This window comes from Rhinoraja longicauda, chromosome 9 (assembly GCF_053455715.1).
Source record: "Rhinoraja longicauda isolate Sanriku21f chromosome 9, sRhiLon1.1, whole genome shotgun sequence".
NCBI classification, from domain to species: Eukaryota; Metazoa; Chordata; class Chondrichthyes; order Rajiformes; family Arhynchobatidae; genus Rhinoraja; species Rhinoraja longicauda.
This window is the reverse complement of record NC_135961.1, coordinates 70,025,919-70,050,355: the sequence shown is the minus strand read 5'-3', so window position 1 is coordinate 70,050,355 and position 24,437 is coordinate 70,025,919. Positions and strand designations below refer to the sequence as shown.

Below are 24,437 nucleotides of genomic sequence, written 5' to 3'. Positions count from 1 at the left end.
GAGCACACCTACTGCAGTTGTACAGGTCCCTGGTGAGACCACACCTGGAGTATTGTGTGCAATTTTGGTCTCCTAATTTGAGGAAGGACATTATTCTATTGAGGGAGTGCAGTGTAGGTTCATGAGGTTAATTCCCAGGATGGCAGGACTGACATATGATAAAAGAATGGAATTTAGAAGGATTTTTTTTTAGATTGGAGATACAGCGCGGAAACCGGCCCACCGTGCCGCCCAGCGATCCCCGCACATTAACACTATCCTACACCCACTAGGGACAATTTTTACATGTACCCAGTCAATTAACCTACATACCTGTGCGTCTTTGGAGTGTGGGAGGAAACCAAAGATCTCGGAGAAAACCCACACAGGTCACGGGGAGAACGAACAAACTCCGTAGTCAGGATCGAACCGGAGTCTCCGGCGCTGCATTCGCTGTAAGGCAGCAACTCTACCGCTGCGCCACCGTGCCGCCGTGAGAGGGGCTCTTATAGAAACATAAAATTCTTAAAGGATTGGACAGGTTAGATGCAGGAAAAATGTTCCCGATGTTGTGAGTGTCCAGAACCGAGGGTAACAGTTTAAGAATAAGGGGTAGGCCATTTAGGACTGAGATGAGGAAAAACTTTTTTTACCCCAGAGAGTTAAGAATCAGTGGAATTCTCTGCCACAGAAGGCAGTGGAGGCCAATTCACTGGATATTTTCAACAGAGTGTTAGATTTAGCTCTTAGGGCTAAAGGACAAGGGATATGGGGAAAAAGCAGGAACGGGGTACTGATTTTAGATGATCAGCCATGATCATATTGAATGGCGGTGCTGGCTCGAAGGCCGAATGGTCTTCCCCAGCACCTATTTTTCTGTGATTTCACTGTTTTTACATTATATTTCATCTATCTGATCCTCTTCCATTCAGTCTACCTGTATCCCCCAAAACCTGTCCTTACAACCCACACCTGGCTTTATATCAGCATCCAATCCTAATCTCAGTCTGTGATGAAGAGCGCCTCATTTCTATCCCAGTTAAGTTGTTCATCTTTGGCACGTTGTTCATCTGTTTAAATCTTTATTCCTTTGCCACCCTCATTTCAGATAGGGCTATTCCTCTCCTGGCTGGTCTTCTATTCTCTGCTTTCTGTAAAGTTTAGCTTATTTAAACACCTATTGCTTTTATCTGCATTAATACTTTGCTGTCTTTGCCACATTGGGTTCCCTGTGAGTTTTGATACTATTGTTTAAAGCCAGCTTGCCGCTGCCTTTCCCTAAATAATCCTTTTCCTTCAATATCTCCTTTTGTTTGTCAAGCATGCCTCTTTAAATGCATACAGGAGCAGGCCCCTCACGTTTGCTGTGCCGCTCAGTAAGATTATGGTTGATCTACTCTTGCAAATCTCTGCACCTTTCCACCTCTCCCACCACAACCTATGATGCTGAGAATCCACACTATAACTCTGCACTATTGACTTTTATTCTCCACCTTTCCTTTTAATTCATCTATGCTTTACAGAATCCTTCCATCTTTGCCTCTGAGAGCTTAGAAAAAATATGCTTCATGTTTATGAACAACATTTTAAACGTTCCATAAATGCAAGTAGTTTTATAATCTGCAGATTTATGTTAACATTCCACCTTGATCTTGATAATCTGTTTTCTCTCCTACAGTGCCCTCCATAATGTTTGGGACAAAGACCCATCATTTATTTATTTGCCTCTGTACTCCACCATTTAATAATAATAATATATTCCTTTATTCGTCCCTCACCGGAGAAATTTACAGTGTTACAGCAGCAAAGTGGATAGCCAGAGATCATTCATTATAATTAAAAGATACATAAATTGTCATCAGTTTTCTGTGTGTTCTTAGCTGTTATTGTTGACTCGTCTGCTGGGAGCAGTGCTGGTTGTGCAGTCTCACAGCAGCGGGAAGGAAGGACCTCCTATATCTCTCCTTCATGTACTTGGGGTGAAGGAGTATGTCACTGAAGGAGCTACTCAGTGCAGTGACAGTGTCCTGCATGGCGTGGGAGTCGTTGTCCAGCAGCGATGTTAGCTTTGCCATCATCCTCCTCTCTCCCACCACCTGCACTGAGTCGAGGGGGCAACCCAGAACAGAGCTGGCCTTCCTGACCAGCTTGTCGAGTCTCTTCCCTTCCGGCTGAGATGCTGCTGCTCCAGCAGACCACTCCATAGAAAATGGCCGATGCAACCACCGTGTTGTAGAAGGTCCTTAGGAGTGCCCCCTGCACTCCAGAGTATCCTCAGCAGGTAAAGTCTGCTCTGGCCCTTTCTGTATAGCGCATCGGTGTTTTCAGTCCAGTCCAGTTTATTGTTGAGGTAGACACCCAGGTACTTATAAGAATCCACCCTCTCGATGTCCATTCCCTTGCTGTTCACCGGTGTCGTGGGGACCTGGCAGTGCCTGCGGAAATCTACCACCATCTCCCTGGTTTTCCCCGGGTTGATCTGGAGGCAGTTCCGCTGGCACCAGTCCACAAACTCCTTGATCAGTTCTCTGTACGCCCTGTCATCGCCGCCCGTGATGAGGCCGACGATTGCAGAGACGTCAGAGAACTTCTGTAGATAGGAGTCTGCAGAGCTGTGCCTGAAGTCCGCAGTGTACAGGGTGAACAAGAATGGTGCTAGCACTGTTCCCTGCGGAACCCCAGTGCTGCCGACCACCCTGTCCGAGACCAAGTCCTTTGTCCTCACATACTGTGGTCGGTTGGTGAGGTAGTCCAGAATCCAGGATGTGAGGTGGTGATCCACTCCTGTGCGCTCCAGCTTGCCCCCCAGAAGCCCCGGCTGGATGGTGTTGAATGCACTGGAGAAATCAAAGAACATGATTCTCACAGTGCTATCCGGCCTCTCCAGGTGTGAGATAGCTCTGTTCCGCAGGTAGATGATGGCGTCCTCCACCCCGATGCGAGTCTGGTAGGTGAACTGCAGCGGATCCATTGATGGTCCCACCAGGGGGCGGAGATGGGAGAGGACCAGACGCTCCAGTGTCTTCATCGGGTGTGATGTCAGTGCCACCGGCCTGTAGCTCTTGAGTTCCTTCGGGTGCGGTGTCTTTGGTACCGGTACCACGCAGGATGTTTTCCACAGCTGTGGAACTCTCCCCAGTTTCAGGCTCAGATTGAAGACATGCTCCACTATTCCGCACAGCTGGTCTGCACAGGACTTGAGGAGCCTCGAGCTGATGCCGTCCGGACCAGCCACCATCCTCGCATTGATCTTCCTGAGCTCATTCCTCACCTGGTCTGTGGAGAAAGACAGATTGGAGCACAGGGGCTGGGAGCTCAACGGTGTGAGAGGAGGAGGGGGTGTTGGGGGGGAATGGTGGAGTTGGGGCAGGAGAAGCATATCCTTTCCATGCAATGATTGCTTGAAGACTGCGATTCATGGACAACACCAGTTGCTGGGTCTTTAGCAGCGTTTGGGATCATTGTCTTGCTGTAGAATGAACCGCCGGCCAATGAGTTTTGATGCATTTTTTTGAACTTGAGCAGATAGGATGTGTCTATACACTTCAGAATTCACTATGCTACTACCATCAGCAGTTGTATCATCAATGAAGGTCAGTGAGCCAGTACCTTCAGCAGCCATACAATAGACAATAGGTACAGGAGAAGGCCATTCGGCCTTCGAGCCAGCACCGCCATTCAATGTGATCATAGCTGATCATTCACAAACAGTACCCCATTCCTGCCTTCTCCCAATACCCCCTGACTCTGCTATCTTTAAGAGCTCTATCTAGCTCTCTCTTGAAAGCATCCAGAGAGTTGGCTTTCACTGCCTTCTGAGGCAGAGAATTCCACAGATTTACAACTCTCTGACTGAAAAGGTTTTTCCTCATCTCCGTTCTAAATGGCCTACCCCTTATTCTATGTGGACCCTGGTTCTGGGCTCCCCCAACATTGGGAACATGTTTCCTGCCTCTAACGTGTCCAATCCCTTAATAATCTTATATGTTTCAATAATATCCCCTCTCATCCTTCTAAATTCCAGCGTAAACAAGCCTAGTTGCTCCAGTCTTTCAACATACGACAGTCCCGCCATTCCGGGAATTAACCTACTGAACCTACGTTGCACGAATACCCTTCCTCAAACTTGGAAAACAAAACTGCACACAATACTCCAGGTGTGGTCTCACTAGGGTACAATTGCAGAAGGACCTCTTTGCTCCTATACTCAACTCCTCTTGTTATGAAGGCCAACATTCCATTGGCTTTCTTCACTGCCTGCTGTACCTGCATGCTTCCTTTCAGTGACTGATGCACTTGGACACCCAGATCTCGTTGTACATCCCCTTTTCCTAACTTGACACCATTCAGATAATAATCTGCCTTCCTATTCTTACCACCAAAGTGGATAACCTCACATTTATCCACATTAAACTGCATCTGCCATGCATCCGCCCACTCACACAACCTGTCCAAGTCACCCTGCAACCTCATAGCATTTTCCTCACAGTTCACACTGCCACCCAGCTTTGTATCATCGGCAAATTTGCTAATGTTACTTTTAATCCCTTCATCCAAGTCATTAATGTATATTGTAACTCGCTGCGATCCCAGCACCGAGCCTTGCAGTACCCCACTAGTCACTGCCTGCCATTCTGAAAGGGACCCGTTTATCCCCACTCTTTACTTTCTGTCTGCCAACCTATTTTCTATCCATATCAGTACCCTACCCCCAATACCATGTGCTCTAATTTTGCCCACTAATCTCCTATGTGGGACCTTGTCGAAGGCTTTCTGAAAGTCAAGGTACACCACATCCACCGGCTCTCCCCTGTCCATTTTCCTAGTTACATCCTGAAAAAATTCCAGAAGATTAGTCAGGCATGATTTCCCCTTCGTAAATCGATGCTGACTCGGAATGATACTGTTACTGCTATCCAAATGCTCCGCAATTTCGTCTTTTATAATTGACTCCAGCATCTTCCCCACCACTGATGTCAGACTAACTGGTCTATAATTTCCTGTTTTCTCTCTCCCTCCTTTCTTAAAAAGTGGGATAACATTAGCTACCCTCCAATCCACAGGAACTGATCCTGAATCTATAGAACATTGGAAAATGATTACCAATGCGTCCACGATTTCTAGCGCCACCTCCTTAAGCACCCTGGGATGCAGACCATCAGGCCCTGGGGATTTATCAGCCTTCAGTCCCATCAGTCTACCCAACACTATTTCCTGCCTAATGTGAATTTCCTTCAGTTCCTCCGTCACTCTAGGATCTCTGGCCACTAGAACATCTGGGAGATTGTTTGTGTCTTCCTTAGTGAAGACAGATCCAAAGTACCGGTTCAACTCGTCTGCCATTTCCTTGTTCCCCATAATAAATTCACCTGCTTCTGTCTTCAAGGGACCCACATTTGCCTTAACTATTTTTTTCCTCTTCACGTACCTAAAGAAGCTTTTCCTATCCTCCTTTATATTATTGGCTAGTTTACCCTCGTACCTCATCTTTTCTCCCCGTATTGCCTTTTTAGTTATCTTCTGTTGCTCTTTAAAAGAGTCCCAATCCTCTGGCTTCCCACTCTTCTTTGCTATGTTATACTTCTTCCCTTTTATTTTTATGCTGTCCTTGACTTCCCTTGTCAGCCACGGGTGCCTATTACTCCCCTTAGAATCTTTCCTCCGCTTTGGGATAAATTGATCCTGCAACTTCTGCATTATTCCCAGGAATACCTGCCATTGCTGTTCCACCGTCTTCCCTGCTAGGGCCTCCTTCCAGTCAATTCTGGCAGGCTCCTGCCTCATGCCTCTGTAATCCCATTTGCTATACTGTAATACTGACACTTCCGATATTACCTTCCCCCTCTCAATTTGTAGATTAAAACTTATCATATTATGATCACTGCCTCCTAATGGCTCTTTTACCTTGAGTTCCCTTATCAGATCAGGTTCATTACACAACACTAAATCCAGAATTGCCTTCTATAACAGACAGTATAACAGAGCTTTATTTGTCGTTCGGTACCGAAGTACCGAACGAAACTACATAGCAGTCATAGAAAAAAAAAGAACACAAGACACATAACCCCAACACAAACGTCCATCACAGTGACTCCAAACACCCCCTCACTGTGATGGAGGCAACAAAACTTCCCCTCTCTTCCCCACGCCCACGGACAGACAGCTCGTCCCCGACCGACCCGCACAGTCCCCGCACCGGGCGCTGAAACGTCTCGCGGCCGAACCGGGCGATGAAAGGCTCGCGACCAAGCCTTGCGCAGCTAAGTCCCGCAGCCGAGCCGCACCAGCGGTGAAAAGTCCCGCAGCCGAGCCGCACCGGGCGGTGTTAAGTCCCGCAGCCGAGTTGCACCGGGCGGTGTTAAGCCCCGCAGCCGAGCTGCACCGGGCGGTGTTAAGCCCCGCAGCCGAGCTGCACCGGGCGATGTAAAGTCCCGCAGCCGAGTTGCACCGGGCGGTGTTAAGCCCCGCAGCCGAGCTGCACCGGGCGATGTAAGTCCAGCGGCCAAGCCGCACCGGGATGTAAAGTCCAGCGGCCAAGCCGCACCGGGGGATATTAGGCCCCGCAGCCGAGCCGCACCCTGCGCCGTGAGGAAGAGAAAAGTTCCCCACACCCACCCACACCCACACCCACCCCCCACACACCACCACCCCCTCCCACACATACACAACCAAAAAAATATATATAAAAATCATCCCAACACCGACACTCAACAAAAAAAAGACGGACAGACTGCTAGTCAGCCGCTGCTAGTCAGCCCTCCCTGGTAGGCTCCAGTACAAGCTGTTCTAAGAATCCATCTCGGAGACACTCCACAAACTCTCTTTCCTGGGGTCCATTACCTGATTTTCCCAGTCTACCTGCATGTTGAAATCTCCCATAACCACCGTAGCATTACATTTGCAACATGCCAATTTTAGCTCTTGATTCAACTTGCACCCTATGTCGAGGCTACTGTTTGGGGGCCTGTAGATAACTCCCATTAGGGTCTTTTTACCCTTACAATTCCTCATTTTTATCCATACTGATTCCACATCTCCTGATTCTATGTCACCCTTTGCAAGGGAGTGAATATCATTCCTTACCAACAGAGCAACCCCACCCCCTCTGCCCACCTGTCTGTCTTTTCGATAGGTTGTGTACCCCTGAATATTCAGTTCCCAGCCCTGGTCCTCTTGTAGCCATGTCTCTGTGATTCCCACAACATCATACTTGCCAATGTCTAACTGAGCCTCAAGCTCATCCACTTTATTTTATATACTTTGCGCATTCAAATACAACACTTTAACTTCGGTATTCACCTCCCCTCTCACACCGGTCACAATTGGCCCTGACCTTACTCTCTTATCCCAACTAGAACTTCCCTTCCCATTTATTCGAGAGTCTTTTGCAATTTCTCCTGTATTCGCTTCCCCTTTAACTCCATCTTCATATTCCCAGTTTGTCAACCCCTCCCCCCCACTACTTAGTTTAAAGCCACACGTGCAGCACTAGCAAACCTGCCTGCCAGAATGTTGGTCCCCCTGCTGTTAAGGTTTAACCCGTCCCTTTTGTACAGGTCACCCCTACCCCAGAAGAGATCCCAGTGGTCTAGAAATCTAGATCCCTGCTCCCTGCACCAGCCCCACAGCCAAACATTCATATCCCCGACCTATCTGTTCCTGCCCTCACCAGCACGAGGCCATAACACATGCCCAGGCCGTAATACCCCCACCACCATTTTTTTTAATAGATGTGGTGGCATGCTTTGGATCTTGGGCAGTTCCTTCTCTCCTCCATACTTTGCTCTTGCCATCACTCTGATATAAGTTAATCTTTGTCTCATCTGTCCACAAGATCTTTTTCCAGAACTGTACTTGCTCTTTTAAGTACTTCTTGGCAAACTGTAACCTGGCCATCCTATTTTTGCGGCTAAACAGTGGTTTGCATCTTGCAGTGTAGCCTCTATATTTCCGTTCATGAAGTCTTCTGCGGACAGTGAACATTGACAAATCCACACCTGAAGAGTGTTTCTGATCTGTCGGACAGGTGTTTGGGGATTTTTCTTTATTATAGAGAGAATTCTTCTGTCATCAGCTGTGGAGGTCTTTCTTGCCCTGCCAGTCCCTTTGTGATTAGTAAGCTCACCAGTGCTCTCTTTCTTCTTAATGATGTTCCAAACAGTAGATTTTAGTAAGCCTAAGGGTTGGCTAATGTCTCCAACAGTTTTATTCTTGTTTCTCAGTCTCTTAATGGCTTTTTTGACTTTCATTGGCACAACTTTGGTCCTCATGTTGATAAACAGCAATAAAAGATTCCAAAGGTGATGGAAAGACTGGAGGAAAGACTAGGTGCTGAGAGCTCTCTTATACCTGCATTCTTTCTTAGGCCTCCTGGGTCATGGCTGACCATGGGTGATGCATCCTAGTTGTCTGCTTGCTCCACACCTCGGCTAGAGCAGCGTCACTTGTGGCTGAAGAGACCAATGCAGGAGTGACAGTCTCTGTGGCAAAGGTCACGTTTGTGTGTGGTCTCTGGTCTGTTGAAGTTGCTGCGCTCCTTTCTGCGTGCCCGCTTGTCTGCCGCTGCGTTCATCAGTTTCTCTCTCCCGTTTAGAGTTGTTGGTTCAGGGTACCTCTCCACCTCGTACGGTCAGCTGCAAGGCTCTCCCAGGACTCCACATCGATGTCGAGCGCCTTCAAATCTCTCTTGTAGACATCCTTGTAACGTAGCTGGGGGCGGCCGATGGTTCTCCTCCCAGATGTCAGCTCTCCATAGAGGATGTCTGTTGGAATACGGCCATCCTCCATGCAGTGGACATGGCCCAGACACCGCAGCCTGCGCTGCCTGAGTAGAGTGGACATACTCGGAAGGCCAGCGTGAGACAGAATCTCGACGTTGGACACTGTCTTGCCAGGTAGAGTTGCTGCTTTACAGCGAATGCAGCGCCAGAGACTCAGGTTCGATCCTGACTACGGGTGCTGCACTGTAAGGAGTTTGTACGTTCTCCCCGTGACCTGCATGGGTTTTCTCCGAGATCTTCGGTTTCCTCCCACACTCCAAAGACGTACAGGTATGTAGGTTAATTGGCTGGGTAAATGTAAAAATTGTCCCTAGTGGGTGTAGGATAATGTTAATGTACGGGGATCACTGGGCGGCACGGACTTGGAGGGCCGAAAAGGCCTGTTTCCGGCTGTATATATATGATATGATATGATATGATATACCCAGAATACGGCGGATGCTTCTAAGGTGGAAGGTGTTGAGTCTTCTCTCCAGTCTGGCATATGTAGTCCATGTCTCACTGCCGTACAGCAGCGTGCTGTTGACACAGGCATTGTAGACTGCTATCTTTGTCTTCACTGTCAACTTTGGGTTGGTCCACACTCGAGTTGTGAGGCGAGCGAGAGTTGTAGCTGCCTTCCCGATCCTCTTGTCAATCTCTGTGTCCAAGGAGAGGTTGTCGGTGATGGTGGAGCCGAGGTACGTGAACTGATGGACGGCATCGAGTTCGTAACCGTCGATGGTGGTGACAGGCGGTGCCTCTGTATCCTGTCCCAGGACATTCGTCTTCTTCAGGCTGATGGTTAGCCCTTGCAAGCCCGATAGAAGCGGTCCATCAGTGACTGTAGTTCCTGCTGGGTGTGGGACACAACTTCTGCGGCATCGGCGAACAACATGTCTCTGATGAGAGCTTCAAGTACTTTTGTCTTGGCTCTGAGGCGGGTGAGGTTGAAGAGGCTGCCTTCTGATCTAGTACGCAAGTAGATCCCCTCTGTTGCGGTGCTGAAGGCGTGTTTCAGGAGCAGAGCGAAGAAAATCACAGAGTGTGGGAGCGAGGACGCAACCTTGTTTGACGCCACTGCAGATGTCGAAGGGCTCCGAGAAACTGCCATTGAACTGCACTGTCCCCTTCGTGTTGATGTGGAAGGATTCTATCATGCTCTGCAGTTTTGGTGGGCAGCCGATCTTTGGGAGAGCCTTGAATAGGCCATCTCTGCTGACGAAGTCGAACGCCTTGGTGAGGTCAATGAAAGCCATATACAGGGGCATCCGCTGTTCTCTGCACTTCTCCTGGACCTGGCGAAGGGAGAAGACCATGTCTACTGTTGACCTTCCAGCTCGGAAACCGCACTGTGACTCTGGGTAGACACGTTCTGCCAGCTTCTGCAGGCGGATCAAGATGACCCGAGCAAAGACCTTGCCGACGATGTTGAGGAGGGAGATGCCTCTGCAGTTGTTGCAGTCGCTACCTGCATTAAGGAGGCAATTAAACACACCTGAGCAATTACAAACGCCTGTAAAGCCATGTGTCCCAAACATTATGGTGCTCTGAAATGGGGGGACTATGTATAAACACTGCTGTAATTTCTACACGGTGAAACCAAAATGTCTAAAAATGGCCTTTAATAAAATCTGACAATGTGCACTTTAACCATATGTGATTTTTTCTATTTTAAATCAAATTGTGGAGTACAGAGGCAAATAAATAAATGATGGGTCTTTGTCCCAAACATTATGGAGGGCCCTGTATATTTTTAAAGTTTGACCTATTTGGATTATGAACCAATTATATATGTATATGTAATTTGTACATGAAATCTGTTTTCTTTTAATGAATGAATGGATAGCGGGGCGGCGGTTGTTATTATTGTATTATTTATTCATTGTGTTCGCAGCATAATCTGCAATTGTAATATAATGTACGCAAGCGCTTTCATTTTCTTTCAAATTTGTCTTTGGAACCACTAGTGGGAAAGGAATGTATTACTTTGCACAGTTTCTCTTGAGGTGCAAAGATTTTCCAATATCCCATTGTGTAGTTTTGATGCATTCAAAAGAAGTGTAAATAACAGTTTTGACTTGCATGTGTGCTACATGAATGTGATTGTATAATTTACCCATTTTGACTAGCTGAAATGAAACAGTAATTTAGCAGCCTCCAAATAGAGTCATTGAATCATACAGTGTGGAAACAGGCCCTTCGGCCCAACTTGCCCACATCAGCGAACATGTTCCAGCTACACTAGTCCCACCTGCCTGCATTTGGCCCATGTCCCTCCAAACCTGTCCTATCCATGTACTTGTCTAACTGTTTCTTAAATGTTGCGATAGTCCCTGCCTCAACTACCTCCTGTGGCGGCTCGTTCCATGCACCCACCACCCTTTGTATGAAAATTTTACCCCTCAGATTTCTATTAAATCTTTTCCCCTTTCCTATAACATGGTGCCCAGAACTGAACACAATACTTTAAATGCAGCCTCACCAATGTCTTGTCTAACTGCAACATGACTGCACTAAGTTGTTTCTTGGTAAATCTACGTTAGAATACTATACCAGGTGATATTATCACTTAATATAAAAGGTACATAAAACAAATTATTGTGAAATGTAATGTATTTAATTAGCAATACATTGCAGAATTCATATTGACTTTTTAATAAGTGCTTGGAAATATAATTAAGAATTTTAGATAACAGGTATATTAACACAATGATCAGTGTTTCTTTGTTAATATGGAACTTAATGATGTCTGTCTTGCAGAACTGTATTTGTTACAAATGGAACAGCTGTGTAAAGTTATTATATCTAAGTACTGCAATGTCTAACTGATCCCATTATTTTTTATAGGCTTATGATGGCTTTGCAAGCTTGGGAATATCGCGATTATTGGAGCCTGCAGATATGGTTCTATTGGCCATTCCTGATAAACTGTCTGTAATGACCTACCTTTATCAAATAAGGGCACATTTCAGTGGGGAAGAATTAAATGTTGTGCAGATTGAAGAAAATAGCAGTAAAAGTAAATACAAAGTTGGTAACTTTGAAACTGATACAAACAGCTCTATTGATCAGGAGCAGTTTTACGCAGAGATAGCTGAAGTTAAATCAGCACAGCAACCTGCTGGTCTCTCACTTGATGCTTCATCTCAGGAAGACACTGTATTCATCAATGACACTGAGTTGCAAAGTCAACATCAGGCAGCTGAAGGCCATTTCAATATAAATGCAGCAATATCTTCCTCACAAAGGACTAAAACTTTTGCCGAGGCACAATATGACAACCCTCATGAACAGAACTCTGTCAAAGGTTCTGCGTTGGAGGATCACGGCAGAAGTGAAAGCACAGAAGAATCATTGCCACAAGCACAAGTACCGCCTTCATTAAACAAAAGGAAACTGTTGAAAGTAGATACTGCTGTCTTAAATGACTTGTCAAATGAGAGTGATCAAAAGGAATATAACGTACCATCACTTGTATATGAAGATACTGTAACAGAAAGACCCCAGAGTTCAGGAAGGAATGGTAGCACCTATGACCATGAGCACAGGAAGCTTCAGTATTCAGAGAGCACAAGTCCAGAGCCCACTTCTCCGGCTCGAAGATCCATCACGACTCCAGTCCATAAACTGGGATTCTGTTACAACAGGGATACAGACCTCATCAAGAAGAAACGTGCAACATTGCGGCCCTCAGAAAATGACAACTCAGTAGAAACTGTCACCACATGTTTGAATCATTCAGGTCAACAGAAACAACATATCGAGGCAAGGTTCTTTATTGTAATTTGTTTATGATCTATTTTACTTTCAAAATGTAATTTTCTAATTAACTTTATGTTTCAAGAAAAGTCATTTACTTTTGTGTTTTTTTGGAGTTTAGCTGAACTCTTCCCAGCAAACAGACGAAGTCACTGAGGAGAAGGTGAGAGAACCACTGTTATGGAGTGAATCCGGAATTGACCCAGAATGTGTTGTTTTGGTCTGACTGAGGCTTGCTTTAAAAGTAGGGACTTTGGGATGCTCCTCTAGTCTGCAATTTGGAGAAATCTTTCCTCTTTGCACTTTATCATTTGCAAGAATGAACCCCGAACCCAGCAGAAAGGTGTGTGAGAGAGGACCAGGGCAGTTAGGAAACAGATCACAACAGAGGAGGTCAAGAGTGTGAGAGGCTGCACTGTGTGAACTGATATTGAAAGGAAATGGGAAAGGAGAGAGAATCCAAGCACAGGAGAGAGAGCTTCAGCATCATGGTTCAATGGTTCTTTATTGTCAGGTGTACCGAGGTACAGTGAACTTTGATGTGCTCTAATCAAAGACAAAGCCTATTCTTGTACCAACAATATTGTTACTGTTGATGGCCCTTTATCAAAGGAGATGTCTGAAGAGTTAAAGCATCATTTGATTGTTTAATATTGCTCACAAGGTTACTAACATCATCTCAAGCTCAATGACTTCTGGAAACATAGCCAAATGCTTACTCATTTTTGGCAGGGCTAAATCAGATGAATTAATTGCATAATTCCAGGATGTCATTTTAACATGAATTAAAAGAATGGACTCAGTGATAAATGCACACTCCAAGTGAGGAAAATTAACTGGAGGCACAAGAGACTGCAGGTGCTAAACGGAATCCATAGCTAAAAAGAAAGAGCAGCTGGAGGAACTCTGTGGGGCAGGCAGCATCTGTAGAGGGAAATTTAGAGGCGACATTTTGGGCTGAGATCCTTCATCTAGATTGAAAGAGTAGGGATTAACGGGTCCCTTTCAGAATGGCAGGCAGTGACTAGTGGGGTACCGCAAGGCTCGGTGCTGGGACCACAGCTATTTACAATATACATTAATGACTTAGATGAAGGGATTAAAAGTAACATTAGCAAATTTGCGGATGACACAAAGCTGGGTGGCAGTGTGAACTGTGAGGAGGATGCTATGAGGATGCAGGGTGACTTGGACAGGTTGTGTGAGTGGGCAGATGCATGGCAGATGCAGCTTAATGTGGATAAATGTGAGGTTATCCACTTTGGTGGAAAGAACACAAAGGCAGATTATTATCTGAATGGTGTCATGTTAGGAAATGGGGAAGTACAAAGAGATCTGGGAGTCCTTGTTCATCAGTCACTTAAAGTTAGCATGCAGATACAGCAGGCAGTGAAGAAAGCTAATGGCATGTTGGCCTTTATGACAAGAGGAGTTGAGTATAGGAGCAAAGAGGTCCTTCTGCAGTTGTACAAGGCCCCAGTGAGACTGTACCTGGAGTACTGTGTGCAGTTTTGGTCTCCAAATTGGAGGAATGATATTCTTGGTATTGAGGGCGTGCAGCGTAGGTTCACTAGGTTAATTCCCGGTCATATGTTGAAAGACTGGAGAGACTAGGCTTGTATACTCTGGAATTTAGAAGGATGAGAGGGGATCTTATTGAAACATATAAGATATTAAGGGATTGGACACATTAGAGGCAGGAAACATGTTCCCAATGTTGGGGGAGTCCAGAACCAGGGGCCACAGTTTAAGAATAAGGGATAAGCCATTTAGAACAGAGAAGAAGGAAGAAATTTTTCAGTCAGAGAGTTGTAAATCTGTGGAATTCTCTGCCTCAGAAGGCAGTGGAGGCCAATTCTCTGGATGCTTTCAAGAGAGAGCTAGACAGAGCTCTTAAAGATAGCGGAGTCAGGGGTATGGGGAGAAGGCAAGAACGGGGTACTGATTGTGAATGATCAGCCATAATCACATTGAATGGCGGTGCTGGCTCGAAGGGCCGAATGGCCTACTCCTACACCTGTTGTCTATTGAAAGGGTAAAGGAGAAGTAGCCGGTACAAAAAGGTGCGGAGAGAGTGGTGGAGCAAGAGCTAGCAAACAATAGGTGGATACAGGCGAGGAGGTATTGATGAGCAGGTAACAGACAGGTGGGAGAGGGAAGGGTGGAGTGTACAACAGCGGCTGGGAGGTGAGGTGGATAACATATGGTGCAGATTCTGGAATAGACTGGAAAGGAAGATGGGAACCAAATGACTGGTGGTGGTAGATGGGAACAATGGAGGAAGGGGAGGAGTGAGAGTGGGGGGTGAGGAAGGGGATCCTGTGGGAGGAGTGTGTGTGTGTGGGGGAAAAACAGGAAGATCGGGGGCTGCGGGTATTGTGAGAGAGGACCAGGGCACATAGGAAACAGAACAGAACAGAAGAGGTCAAGAGTGTTTCATTGCCATATGTACTTTCGTGTCCATCATCCATGTTTTAAATGTTACACTGTCACCGTCCGTCCTGAAGAGGGCGCAAGCTTCCGGTGACAATCAGTGGGAGCCCTCACTTGTACAATAGATGATGGTGGTAGCAGAATTAGCTCAGGACACGTCCAGTTTCCAGCCCCGCCATGTGGCCGCTTCTGCTATGGGCCCGTCATATGTACTGAAAACAGAACAATGACATTCTTAATTGCAATGGCATAACATGTCTATCGGCAAACTGGAGAATTCAATGTTGTGCCGTTGTGTTGTGGACTGCCCAGGCAGAATATGAGGTGGTGTTCCTCCAGATCAAGAACAGGGGAAGAAGTGTCAGAAATGGTCCAAGTGAATTTTGGGCAAGGTGGGAGTTATTGGTGACATTGATGAGTTTCACAAGGGTACTGGTGGCAGCACCAATGAAGTCATCAACGAAGAGGAGAAATTGTTGGGGAGTGGTGCCAGGATAAGCTTGGAATAAAGCCTTTTCCTTGTAGGCAGTGATGAGGCCCATGTCTGTGCCCATGGCTACACACTTAATAGACTATTGTCTGCTAACAAATCTCTCCTCACCTGTATTCACCTATCTAGCTCTTGCCTCACTCCTCCCTCCACTTCTTTATACTAGCTATCTCCCCTTCATTCTCTCAGTTTGGATGAAGGGTCCCGATTCTAAATGTTGAATGTATATTTCCCTCTCCAGATGCTGCCAGACCCTCTGAGATCCTCCAGCTGCTCTCCTTTCTTGACAAGGAAAAATAAATGTTTATTTCAGTCTTGCGGGATATATGAATACCCTTGGTTGCCCTGCAAACTAATTTATCTTTTCACAGAAGTGACATTTAATGATTTTTATATGCTGGCAAGTGAACCAAATCAAAAACATAAGATTATACTGAAATAATGTCTCCTGTTAAATCTACATCTCCAATTGTGAATATTTTGCAAAGAACCGAACTGCACATGAAGGTGACTTGGACCTGGCCTCAACATTGCTCTCCTGCACGTCAGACCAAGCATTCATTTGGATCATTCTCCAGGGCTAAAGGAAATGCAGGCAGGGCTGCGAGCGAGCGAGGAGGTTGCTGGACCTTGATGGAGATATTTATATCTGTGTCAGTCACAGGTGAAACTCCAGAGAGGAAGCCAGGTTAAACCAAATAAAGTAACATCAGAGCAGAGAAATAATTGGAGAAAATTCTGAACAACAGGATTAATCTGCATTGGGTAAAACAGGAATAGTCAGCATGGATTTGTTGGTAGGAGATCCTGCCTGACTAACTGAGTAATAGATATAACAGGTATAACAGGTATAACAGAGCTTTATTTGTCGTTCGGTACCGAAGTACCGAACGAAACTACATAGCAGTCATAGAAAAAAAAAAAGAACACAAGACACATAACCCCAACACAAACGTCCATCACAGTGACTCCAAACACCCACTCACTGTGATGGAGGCAACAAAACTTCCACTCTCTTCCCCACGCCCACGGACAGACAGCTCGTCCCCGACCGACCCGCACAGTCCCCGCACCGGGCGCTGAAACGTCTCGCGGCCGAACCGGGCGATGAAAGGCCCGCGACCAAGCCTTGCGCAGCTAAGTCCCGTGGTCGAGCCGCACCGGGCGATGTCAAGTCCCGCAGCCGAGCCGCACCAGCGGTGAAAAGTCCCGCAGCCGAGCCGCACCGGGCGATGTAAAGCCCCGCGGCCGAGCCGCACCGGGCGATGTTAAGTCCCGCAGCCGAGCCGCACCAGCGATGTAAAGCCCCACAGCCGAGCTGCACCGGGCGGTGTTAAGTCCCGCAGCCGAGTTGCACCGGGCGGTGTTAAGCCCCGCAGCCGAGCTGCACCGGGCGGTGTTAAGCCCCGCAGCCGAGCTGCACCGGGCGATGTTAAGCCCCGCAGCCGAGCTGCACCGGGCACTGTTAAGTCCAGCGGCCAAGCCGCACCGGGCGATGTAAAGTCCAGCGGCCAAGCCGCACCGGGGGATGTAAAGTCCAGCGGCCAAGCCGCACCGGGGGATGTAAAGTCCAGCGGCCAAGCCGCACCGGGGGATGTTAGGCCCCGCAGCCGAGCCGCACCCCGCGCCGTGAGGAAGAGAAAAGTTCCCCCCCCCCACACCCACCCACACCACCACCCCCTCCCACACATACACAACCAAAAAAATATATATAAAAACCATCCCAACACCGACACACAACAAAAAAAGGAAAAAAAAAGACGGACAGACTGCTAGTCAGCCGCTGCCGTTAGGTGCCGCCATATAATGATGTCAGCAACATGGCTGGTGTGGTTTATGTGGACTTCAGTGGGCTTTGACAAAGTTTCATTTGGAAGTGTGATCCTGACTCTGGTGTAGACATTTAATGACTTGGAGTAAGAGATACGATTGGTAAATTTGCTGATGACAAGAAAATTGTTGTTGATTTTGGGAGAGGTTGGTCTTGGAACACAGATGATATTGTTTCGAGCATCGAACATAGAACAGTACAACACAGGAACAGGCCCTTCGGCCCACAGTGTCTGGGCTGAACGTGATGCCAAATAAACTCATCTCATCTGCCTGCACGTGAGCCACATCCCTCCAGTCACTGCATATCCATTGAAAGCCTCAAGTATCACTATTATATCTGCCTGTACCACCATTCCCTGCAGCTCGTTCCCGGCAACAACCACCCCCGTACATCTCCTTTAAACTTTGGCCCTGTCAACTTAAAGCAATGCTTAAGGTGAGGGCACCCTAAATGCTGTGCCTCCGCAAGCTCCTGGGGATCCACTTCGCAGTCCACCGCCGAAATAGGGGGAAAAGCAGGTCTAGACAGGGCGTCAGCAACGGCATTAAGCTTACCCGCGACATGACGGACATCGGTGGTGAATTCGGAGATAGCAGTCAGGTGCCGCTGCTGGCGGGCCGACCATGGGTCAGACAATTTGAAAAAAGCAAATGTTAATGGTTTATGGTCCGTAAAGGCCACAAATGGGCGGCCCTCAAGGAAGTACCTGAAATGACGAACAGCTAAATAGAGGGCCAAAAGCTCTCGGTCAAATGCGCTATACTTCAGCTCAGCCGAATTTAGTTGCCGGCTGAAAAACGCCAAAGGCTGCCAACGGCCACCGACCTGCTGCTCCAGAACCCCACCCACCGCCACGTCAGAGGCGTCAACCGTCAGGGCCGTGGGGGCGGAGGGGCTCGGGTGGACCAACATGGTGGCGTCTGCCAAGGCTGCCTTAGCTGCTGTAAAAGCCGACTCTGCGGTCGGGGACCATATCAACTCTACCGGATTCCCTGCAAGGCATTGGAAAAGCGGGCGCATGACTCGCGCAGCTGCCGGAACGAACCTATGGTAGAAATTAACCATGCCGACGAACTCCTGTAGCCCTTTTACTGTGGTGGGCCTAGGAAATGCCCGGATAGCCTCCACCTTCTCGGGCAAAGGGGAGGCGCCGGCAGGGGTAATTCTGTGCCCTAGAAAATCAAGAGCAGGAAGGCCGAATTGACATTTGGAGGGTTGGATAATGAGCCCGTGGTCTTGGAGCCGCTGGAACACGGTCCGCAAGTGGGCCTGGTGTTCCTGTACTGAGGGGCTGGCGACCAGGATGTCGTCTAAATAAATAAACAAAAAGGGTAAACCCCGGCCCACGCGGTCCATCAGTCGTTGGAAAGCCTGTGCCGCGTTCTTTAAACCGAAAGGCATACGCAACCATTCAAAACAACCCGAACGGAGTAATCGTTGCAGTTTTCTGTATGTCCTCCGGTCGCACCGGGATCTGGTGGTATCCTCGCACCAAATCGATTTTGGAGAACACCACCGCTCCTTCCAGCCCAGATGAAAAGTCCTGTAGGTGCGGTATGGGGTAGCGATCAGCCGTGGTGACAGCATTGAGACGCCGATAATCGCCACATGGTCTCCACCCCCCAGATGCCTTGGAGACCATATGTAACGGCGAGGCCCACGGGCTGTCAGACTGACGGACAATTCCCATTTCCTCCATCTTCCTGAACTCCGCCCGTGCCACCACCAGTTTGTCTGGCGGTAGTCTCCTGGCCCGAGCGAAAACGGGAGGGCCTTCGGTGCGGATGTGATGGACCACGCCGTGTTTGGCCGAAGACGTGTCAAAACGTTGGATGAGCAGCTCTGGAAACTCCGCCAGAATCTCAGCATACGAGTCGGGGGCTGCGACGACGGCCTGGACAGTAGGGCTGGGCGAGGAGGCGATTGTCGGAGCGATGTGCTCATCTTCGGCGGAGGGTCGGAGGTCGTTACCGCGGACATCAGGGACCAGTGAAAAAGCCCAGAGAAAATCTGCTCCCAGGATCGCTTGTTTGACGTCGGCTATGATGAATGGCCATTCGTACGTGCGGAAGCCTAACACAAGGGACATCTTCCGTATACCGAAAGTGCGAATTGGGCTGCCATTAACCGCGATGAGGGTGGGACCTGTCTTACCCGATCTGGTTTCGAGGTCGGTCGGCGGCACTATACTGACGATGGCTCCCGTGTCCACCAAAAATTCTGTGTCCGTGAATCGATCATGGACATAGAGGCGCCGGTTCTGGCCAATCGTAACTGCCCCTATGTACGATCGGCCGAGGCATTTCCCGCGAAGGTACAAGGCGAGCGGCAGTTGCGGGATTCGCTACCCCATCGTAGGTGATAATAGCACCAGCCGCGCTTGTGCGGATCTTTTTGGCGGGCTTTCGGAGAATTGGCGGGAGACGCGGCGCCATCTTGCCGTCGCTGTGGCGTGGTCACTGATGTCGAGACCTTGTTGATCGAACCGCTTGCCTTGTTTTTTGCCGCTATTAGCGCGTCCGCTTTCGCTGCATATGCTTTGGGGTCCTTAAAAGAACAATCCGTGAGCAGCATTTGGACATCCTCAGGAAGCTTCTCGCGGAATGCCTGTTCGAACATAGGGCAATCCGTATGCTCACCGGCTAGCATCATCATTTCGGACATGAGGACGGAAGGCAGTCGGTCTCCAAGATCCGGTAGGTGCAGAAGTTTTGCCGCACCACCATGCTTATTAAACCCGAAGATTCGCAGTAATACTTTCTTCATGGCCTCGTACTTGCTTTCCGCAGGTGGATTAACGATGAACCGCATCACGCGCGTGGTCGTCGCCGACGATAGAGCGCTGACGAGGTAGTAATACATCGTGGAGTCGTCCGATATCTTCTTTATATGAAATTGAGCTTCGGTGTGTACAAACCAAGATTGCGGTGCGTGCGTCCAAAACCACGGAAGGTGAACGCTTACCGCGCTTGACTCCGGTGTGCCCGGCGCGGCCATCGACAACGAGGCGTCGGCTTCCTGCATAGTCGGTGATCGTCCAGATCACGTCGGGGTCACCAATATGGCGAGTCCGAAAACTTGTTGGTTGTAGAAGAAGTTTATTGCAGCCGCAATATTCGAATACAGAGTTAAACAACAAGGTAAAGGACAACCATCAAAAACTTACTGTCTTCTTCGAAGACTTCGCCGAACTGATATATCTGGCACCAAAAGCGCACATGACCACGCTGGCCAATCCGCGATGTCGCTCCCTGGACCAATCCCCACGGTCGCGTTCCCACGTGACCTCGCTGGCCAATCCGAGGGTTCGACGACCTGGACCATTCTCTATGGTCGCTACAATCTAGTATTTGACATTCCCACCCTGGCGGAGAAGGTTCTGACTGTCTACCCTATCTATGCCTCACAAAACTATAAACTGCTACAACCTCCAGTGTTCCAAGTTTAGGTATATTTTAAAGTCAAAGAGTTGCTGCACCAAAAGTATACTTGATCATTTCTTATGAAGGGTTTAGTTTGTCCCTTTGACAATTCCCTCTAATCATTGAAATATCAATAATTTTATAATAATTAGTGAAATTTTGAATGAAATTGGCAATTATTCTCTAATTACCATGATCAAGTTAAAGATAGTGGTACCGAGTTAAATGATTAAAAAGCAGCTTGTTCTTGATGCTCATTTTGTGAAGATCTTTCCCCTCACCACCAGCCACCGGCAGATCAAGATGTGTTTATCTGATATGTAATCACAATGCTGTGTTAACAGATGAAAATTAAGTAGAACTGACAAGGGGATGTAAAGTTTGCTCAGTAGACTCTTGTAAAGGCAACCTCACTGCGAGGAAATAGGCAAGTAGTGAGCCATGCACTGTTTGATACTTTGTGAAGGTACTTTGGTAATTGAGCAAGAGATCCTACTGGAGAAGCATGTGCTCCCTGAAGGTTAGTGCTGATGAAGTGTGAGAACACTCCTGAAAATAAATGGAATGGGACTCTTGTCAATTTATGGCTCGACTATTAGACATTGAGCTGTGTTCCCCACTATTAGACATTGAGCTGTGTTCCCCACTATTAGACATTGAGCTGTGTTCCCCACTATTAGACATTGAGCTGTGTTCCCCACTATTAGACATTGAGCTGTGTTCCCCACTATTAGACATTGAGCTGTGTTCCCCACTATTAGACATACATTGAGCTGTGTTCCCCACTATTAGACATTGAGCTGTGTTCCCCACTATTAGACATACATTGAGCTGTGTTCCCCACTATTAGACATTGAGCTGTGTTCCCCACTATTACACATTGAGCTGTGTTCCCCACTATTAGACATTGAGCTGTGTTCCCCACTATTACACATTGAGCTGTGTTCCCCACTATTACACATTGAGCTGTGTTCCCCACTATTAGACATTGAGCTGTATTCCCCACTATTACACATTGAGCTGTGTTCCCCACTATTACACATTGAGCTGTGTTCCCCACTATTACACATTGAGCTGTGTTCCCCACTATTACACATTGAGCTGTGTTCCCCACTATTAGACATTGAGCTGTGTTCCCCACTATTAGACATTGAGCTGTGTTCCCCACTATTTATTTATTTTGTTTGCTTGATTTTTGCAAGACCCACAAATGACGTCTGGAATAATAGGTGCATTTAGTTGCTACCATTCTTTCAGGTTTCCTTCAATATGGAATCTTTTTATTTAATAGTTAATTATTTTCTCACTTTTAAATCCTGAAATCAATGTTTTCAGTAAACTGCTGTTGACAGTGTGATGCCACTCGCATGTGTGGCATGGCCTCTAAGGCTGATATGAAACGTATAAATAAATGCTCACAGCTTATAGACAATAAGTGCAGGAGGAGGCCATTCGGCCCTTCGAGCCAGCACCACCATTCACTGTGATCATGGTTGATTATCCACACTCAGTACCAATAACTTACTTTCTTTTCTTAACAAAACCTGACTTGTTAATTGCAGGAAGGTTGGCAGTTGTGATGGTGTAGATTTATTCCTAAGACGCATTTAATTTTTCACTTTTCAACATGAGAAGCCACTTGCTCCTTCAAGCCTGCCCCAGTGTCCAGGATGAAGATGCCTCCTCTGACCGAGGCCTCAACTCCTTCTCTCAGCCACTTCCCCAGAGCCCTCAATTCCTTTATCTTTTCAAAATCACAGTCATAGTCATCCAGCACAGAAATTGTCTCTTTATACCAGCATGACCATGCCAACCTTCTTACTCATCTTCCATAACCTCATTTGTCCACACTGGGTTCTTACCTATTCAGTTGCCTTGCTGAATGTCTCATAAATGTAGTGGTAGTGTATGATTCCACCACCTTCTCTAGCAGTGCATATCTGATACCAACAATTCCCTGGGTATAAAAAAAAGCTTTCCCCTTAGATACCCTTCGCTTTTAAACCTATGCCCTCTACTCTTTGATATCTCTACCATGGGAAGAAGGATTCTGACTATCTCCCCAATTTATGTTCCTTACTATTTTATATACATCCAACAGCTCATCCCTCAGCCTTCTTCATTCCAGAGAAAACAACCCCACCCCCCCTTCCCCTGCATTGGTACACCACCCTCTCCTCTCCCCCCCCCCCCTCCCTCCCCTCTCCCCCCCCCTCCCTCCCCTCTCCCCCCCCCCCCCCTCCCTCCCCTCTCCTCTCCCCCCCTCCCTCCCCCCCTCCCTCCCCTTTCCCCCCTTCCTCCCCCCTTCCCCTCCCTTCCTCCCCCCTTCCCCTCCCCTCCCCCCTTCCCCATCCCCCTTCCCCTCCCCCCTTCCCCTCCCCTCTCCCCTCCCTCCTTCCCCTCCCCCCCCTCCCCCCTGCCATTTTCCAATCCTAAAACTGCTTGTGTTTTGAAGAGATTCTACCAATGGTTCACTATTTCTGCAGCCACTTCCTATAAAACCTTTGAATCCAGGTCATTGGGCTTTGGCAAATTGTTTGCTCAAAATCTCATTAGATTTTCCAATTCCTTGATCCTCATTGGGGGTTTGATGTATTGAGTCTTTAGTATTTTTACAAAGAAAACATAACTAATAAGATTGATAAATGGTACATAGGCATAGAATGGCTGTAATATTATTTTGATAAATGGTACATAGGCATAGAATGGCTGTAATATTATTTTGCTGTTTATAATGGCATTCATTTGTTTCCCATAATCCTGCCATAGGGCAAAAAAGAATGTTGTTATGCTTGTGCAAATTGCAAGACAGATTTGAGATATTTCTTTATTTGTTATAGAGGATAACAACAAGGCAAGAAGAACTGAAAGAGCGAGCCAGACTTCTCCTGGAACAGGCAAGGAGGGACGCAGCTTTAAAGGCCGGGAATAATAAACAACTGGCCTTGCAATCAGTCACACCAACTCAAACCAAGCATTTGAATGAGGTAATGCTCTCAAACTACTCAATCCATTTTATCATCCAAGGAGATTCCCTACTGCATTAACTCCAGAAAGATATCTCTTTTGGCAATAACAAGCATTATATCTAGAAATTGTGCTCTGGGTATGGATTCACCGTTAGTTTGCCAGCCACTAGAGGTGTATGTTGTTTTATATTGTGAGCATTTATTCCAGATAATCCACAATACATTATTCTGCTAAAGGACAGCATATGTTTACCCTCACAGAATCCTAAAACATGACCCCAAAAGACTGTAAAATCCTGAGCTTGTTTAAGTCAGATAAAAGATACTTCATTGCTGAAAATAGTCATTTTAGTAAATTGGAAGTAATTGGCTTTCTTTATTTAAATAGTTGTGTTGTGATAGAGTCTGTATTTTGTTATATCATATAATTTGCCACTGATCAACTTAGATGCACACTTTATCTCGCTTAATTTCTGGGTTTCCTAATCAGGATCTTCAGTAAATGTAACCAGTTTGTAATCTATTGATGAATGTCTAATAGAAAGAGAAGGAGGCCAACACTAGGCACAGGCACTCTTTACTCAGTGATGAATGTCGCTGGGCCTGTATTCTCTGGAGTTCAGAAGAACATACAGAATAGTGAATGGCCTGGATAGAGTGGATGTGGAGAGGATGTTTCCACTAGTGGGAGAGTCTGGGACTAGTCATAGCCTCAGAATTAAAGGACGTTCCTTTAAGAAGGAGATGAGAAAGAATTTCTTTAGTAAGACGGTGGTGAATCTGTGGAAT

General features: G+C 47.2%; 1 protein-coding gene across 1 annotated transcript in view; it reads left to right on the top strand.

Moving 5' to 3' along the window:
* Window positions 1-24,437, top strand: part of ehbp1 (EH domain binding protein 1) — a 384,927-nt gene that overhangs the window by 193,439 nt on the left and 167,051 nt on the right. The window contains exons 14-16 of the mRNA XM_078405706.1: window positions 11,589-12,506; window positions 12,622-12,663; window positions 23,520-23,666. Of these exons, the coding sequence (XP_078261832.1) occupies window positions 11,589-12,506; window positions 12,622-12,663; window positions 23,520-23,666 (1,107 nt within the window). The remainder of the gene's footprint in view (window positions 1-11,588; window positions 12,507-12,621; window positions 12,664-23,519; window positions 23,667-24,437) is intronic.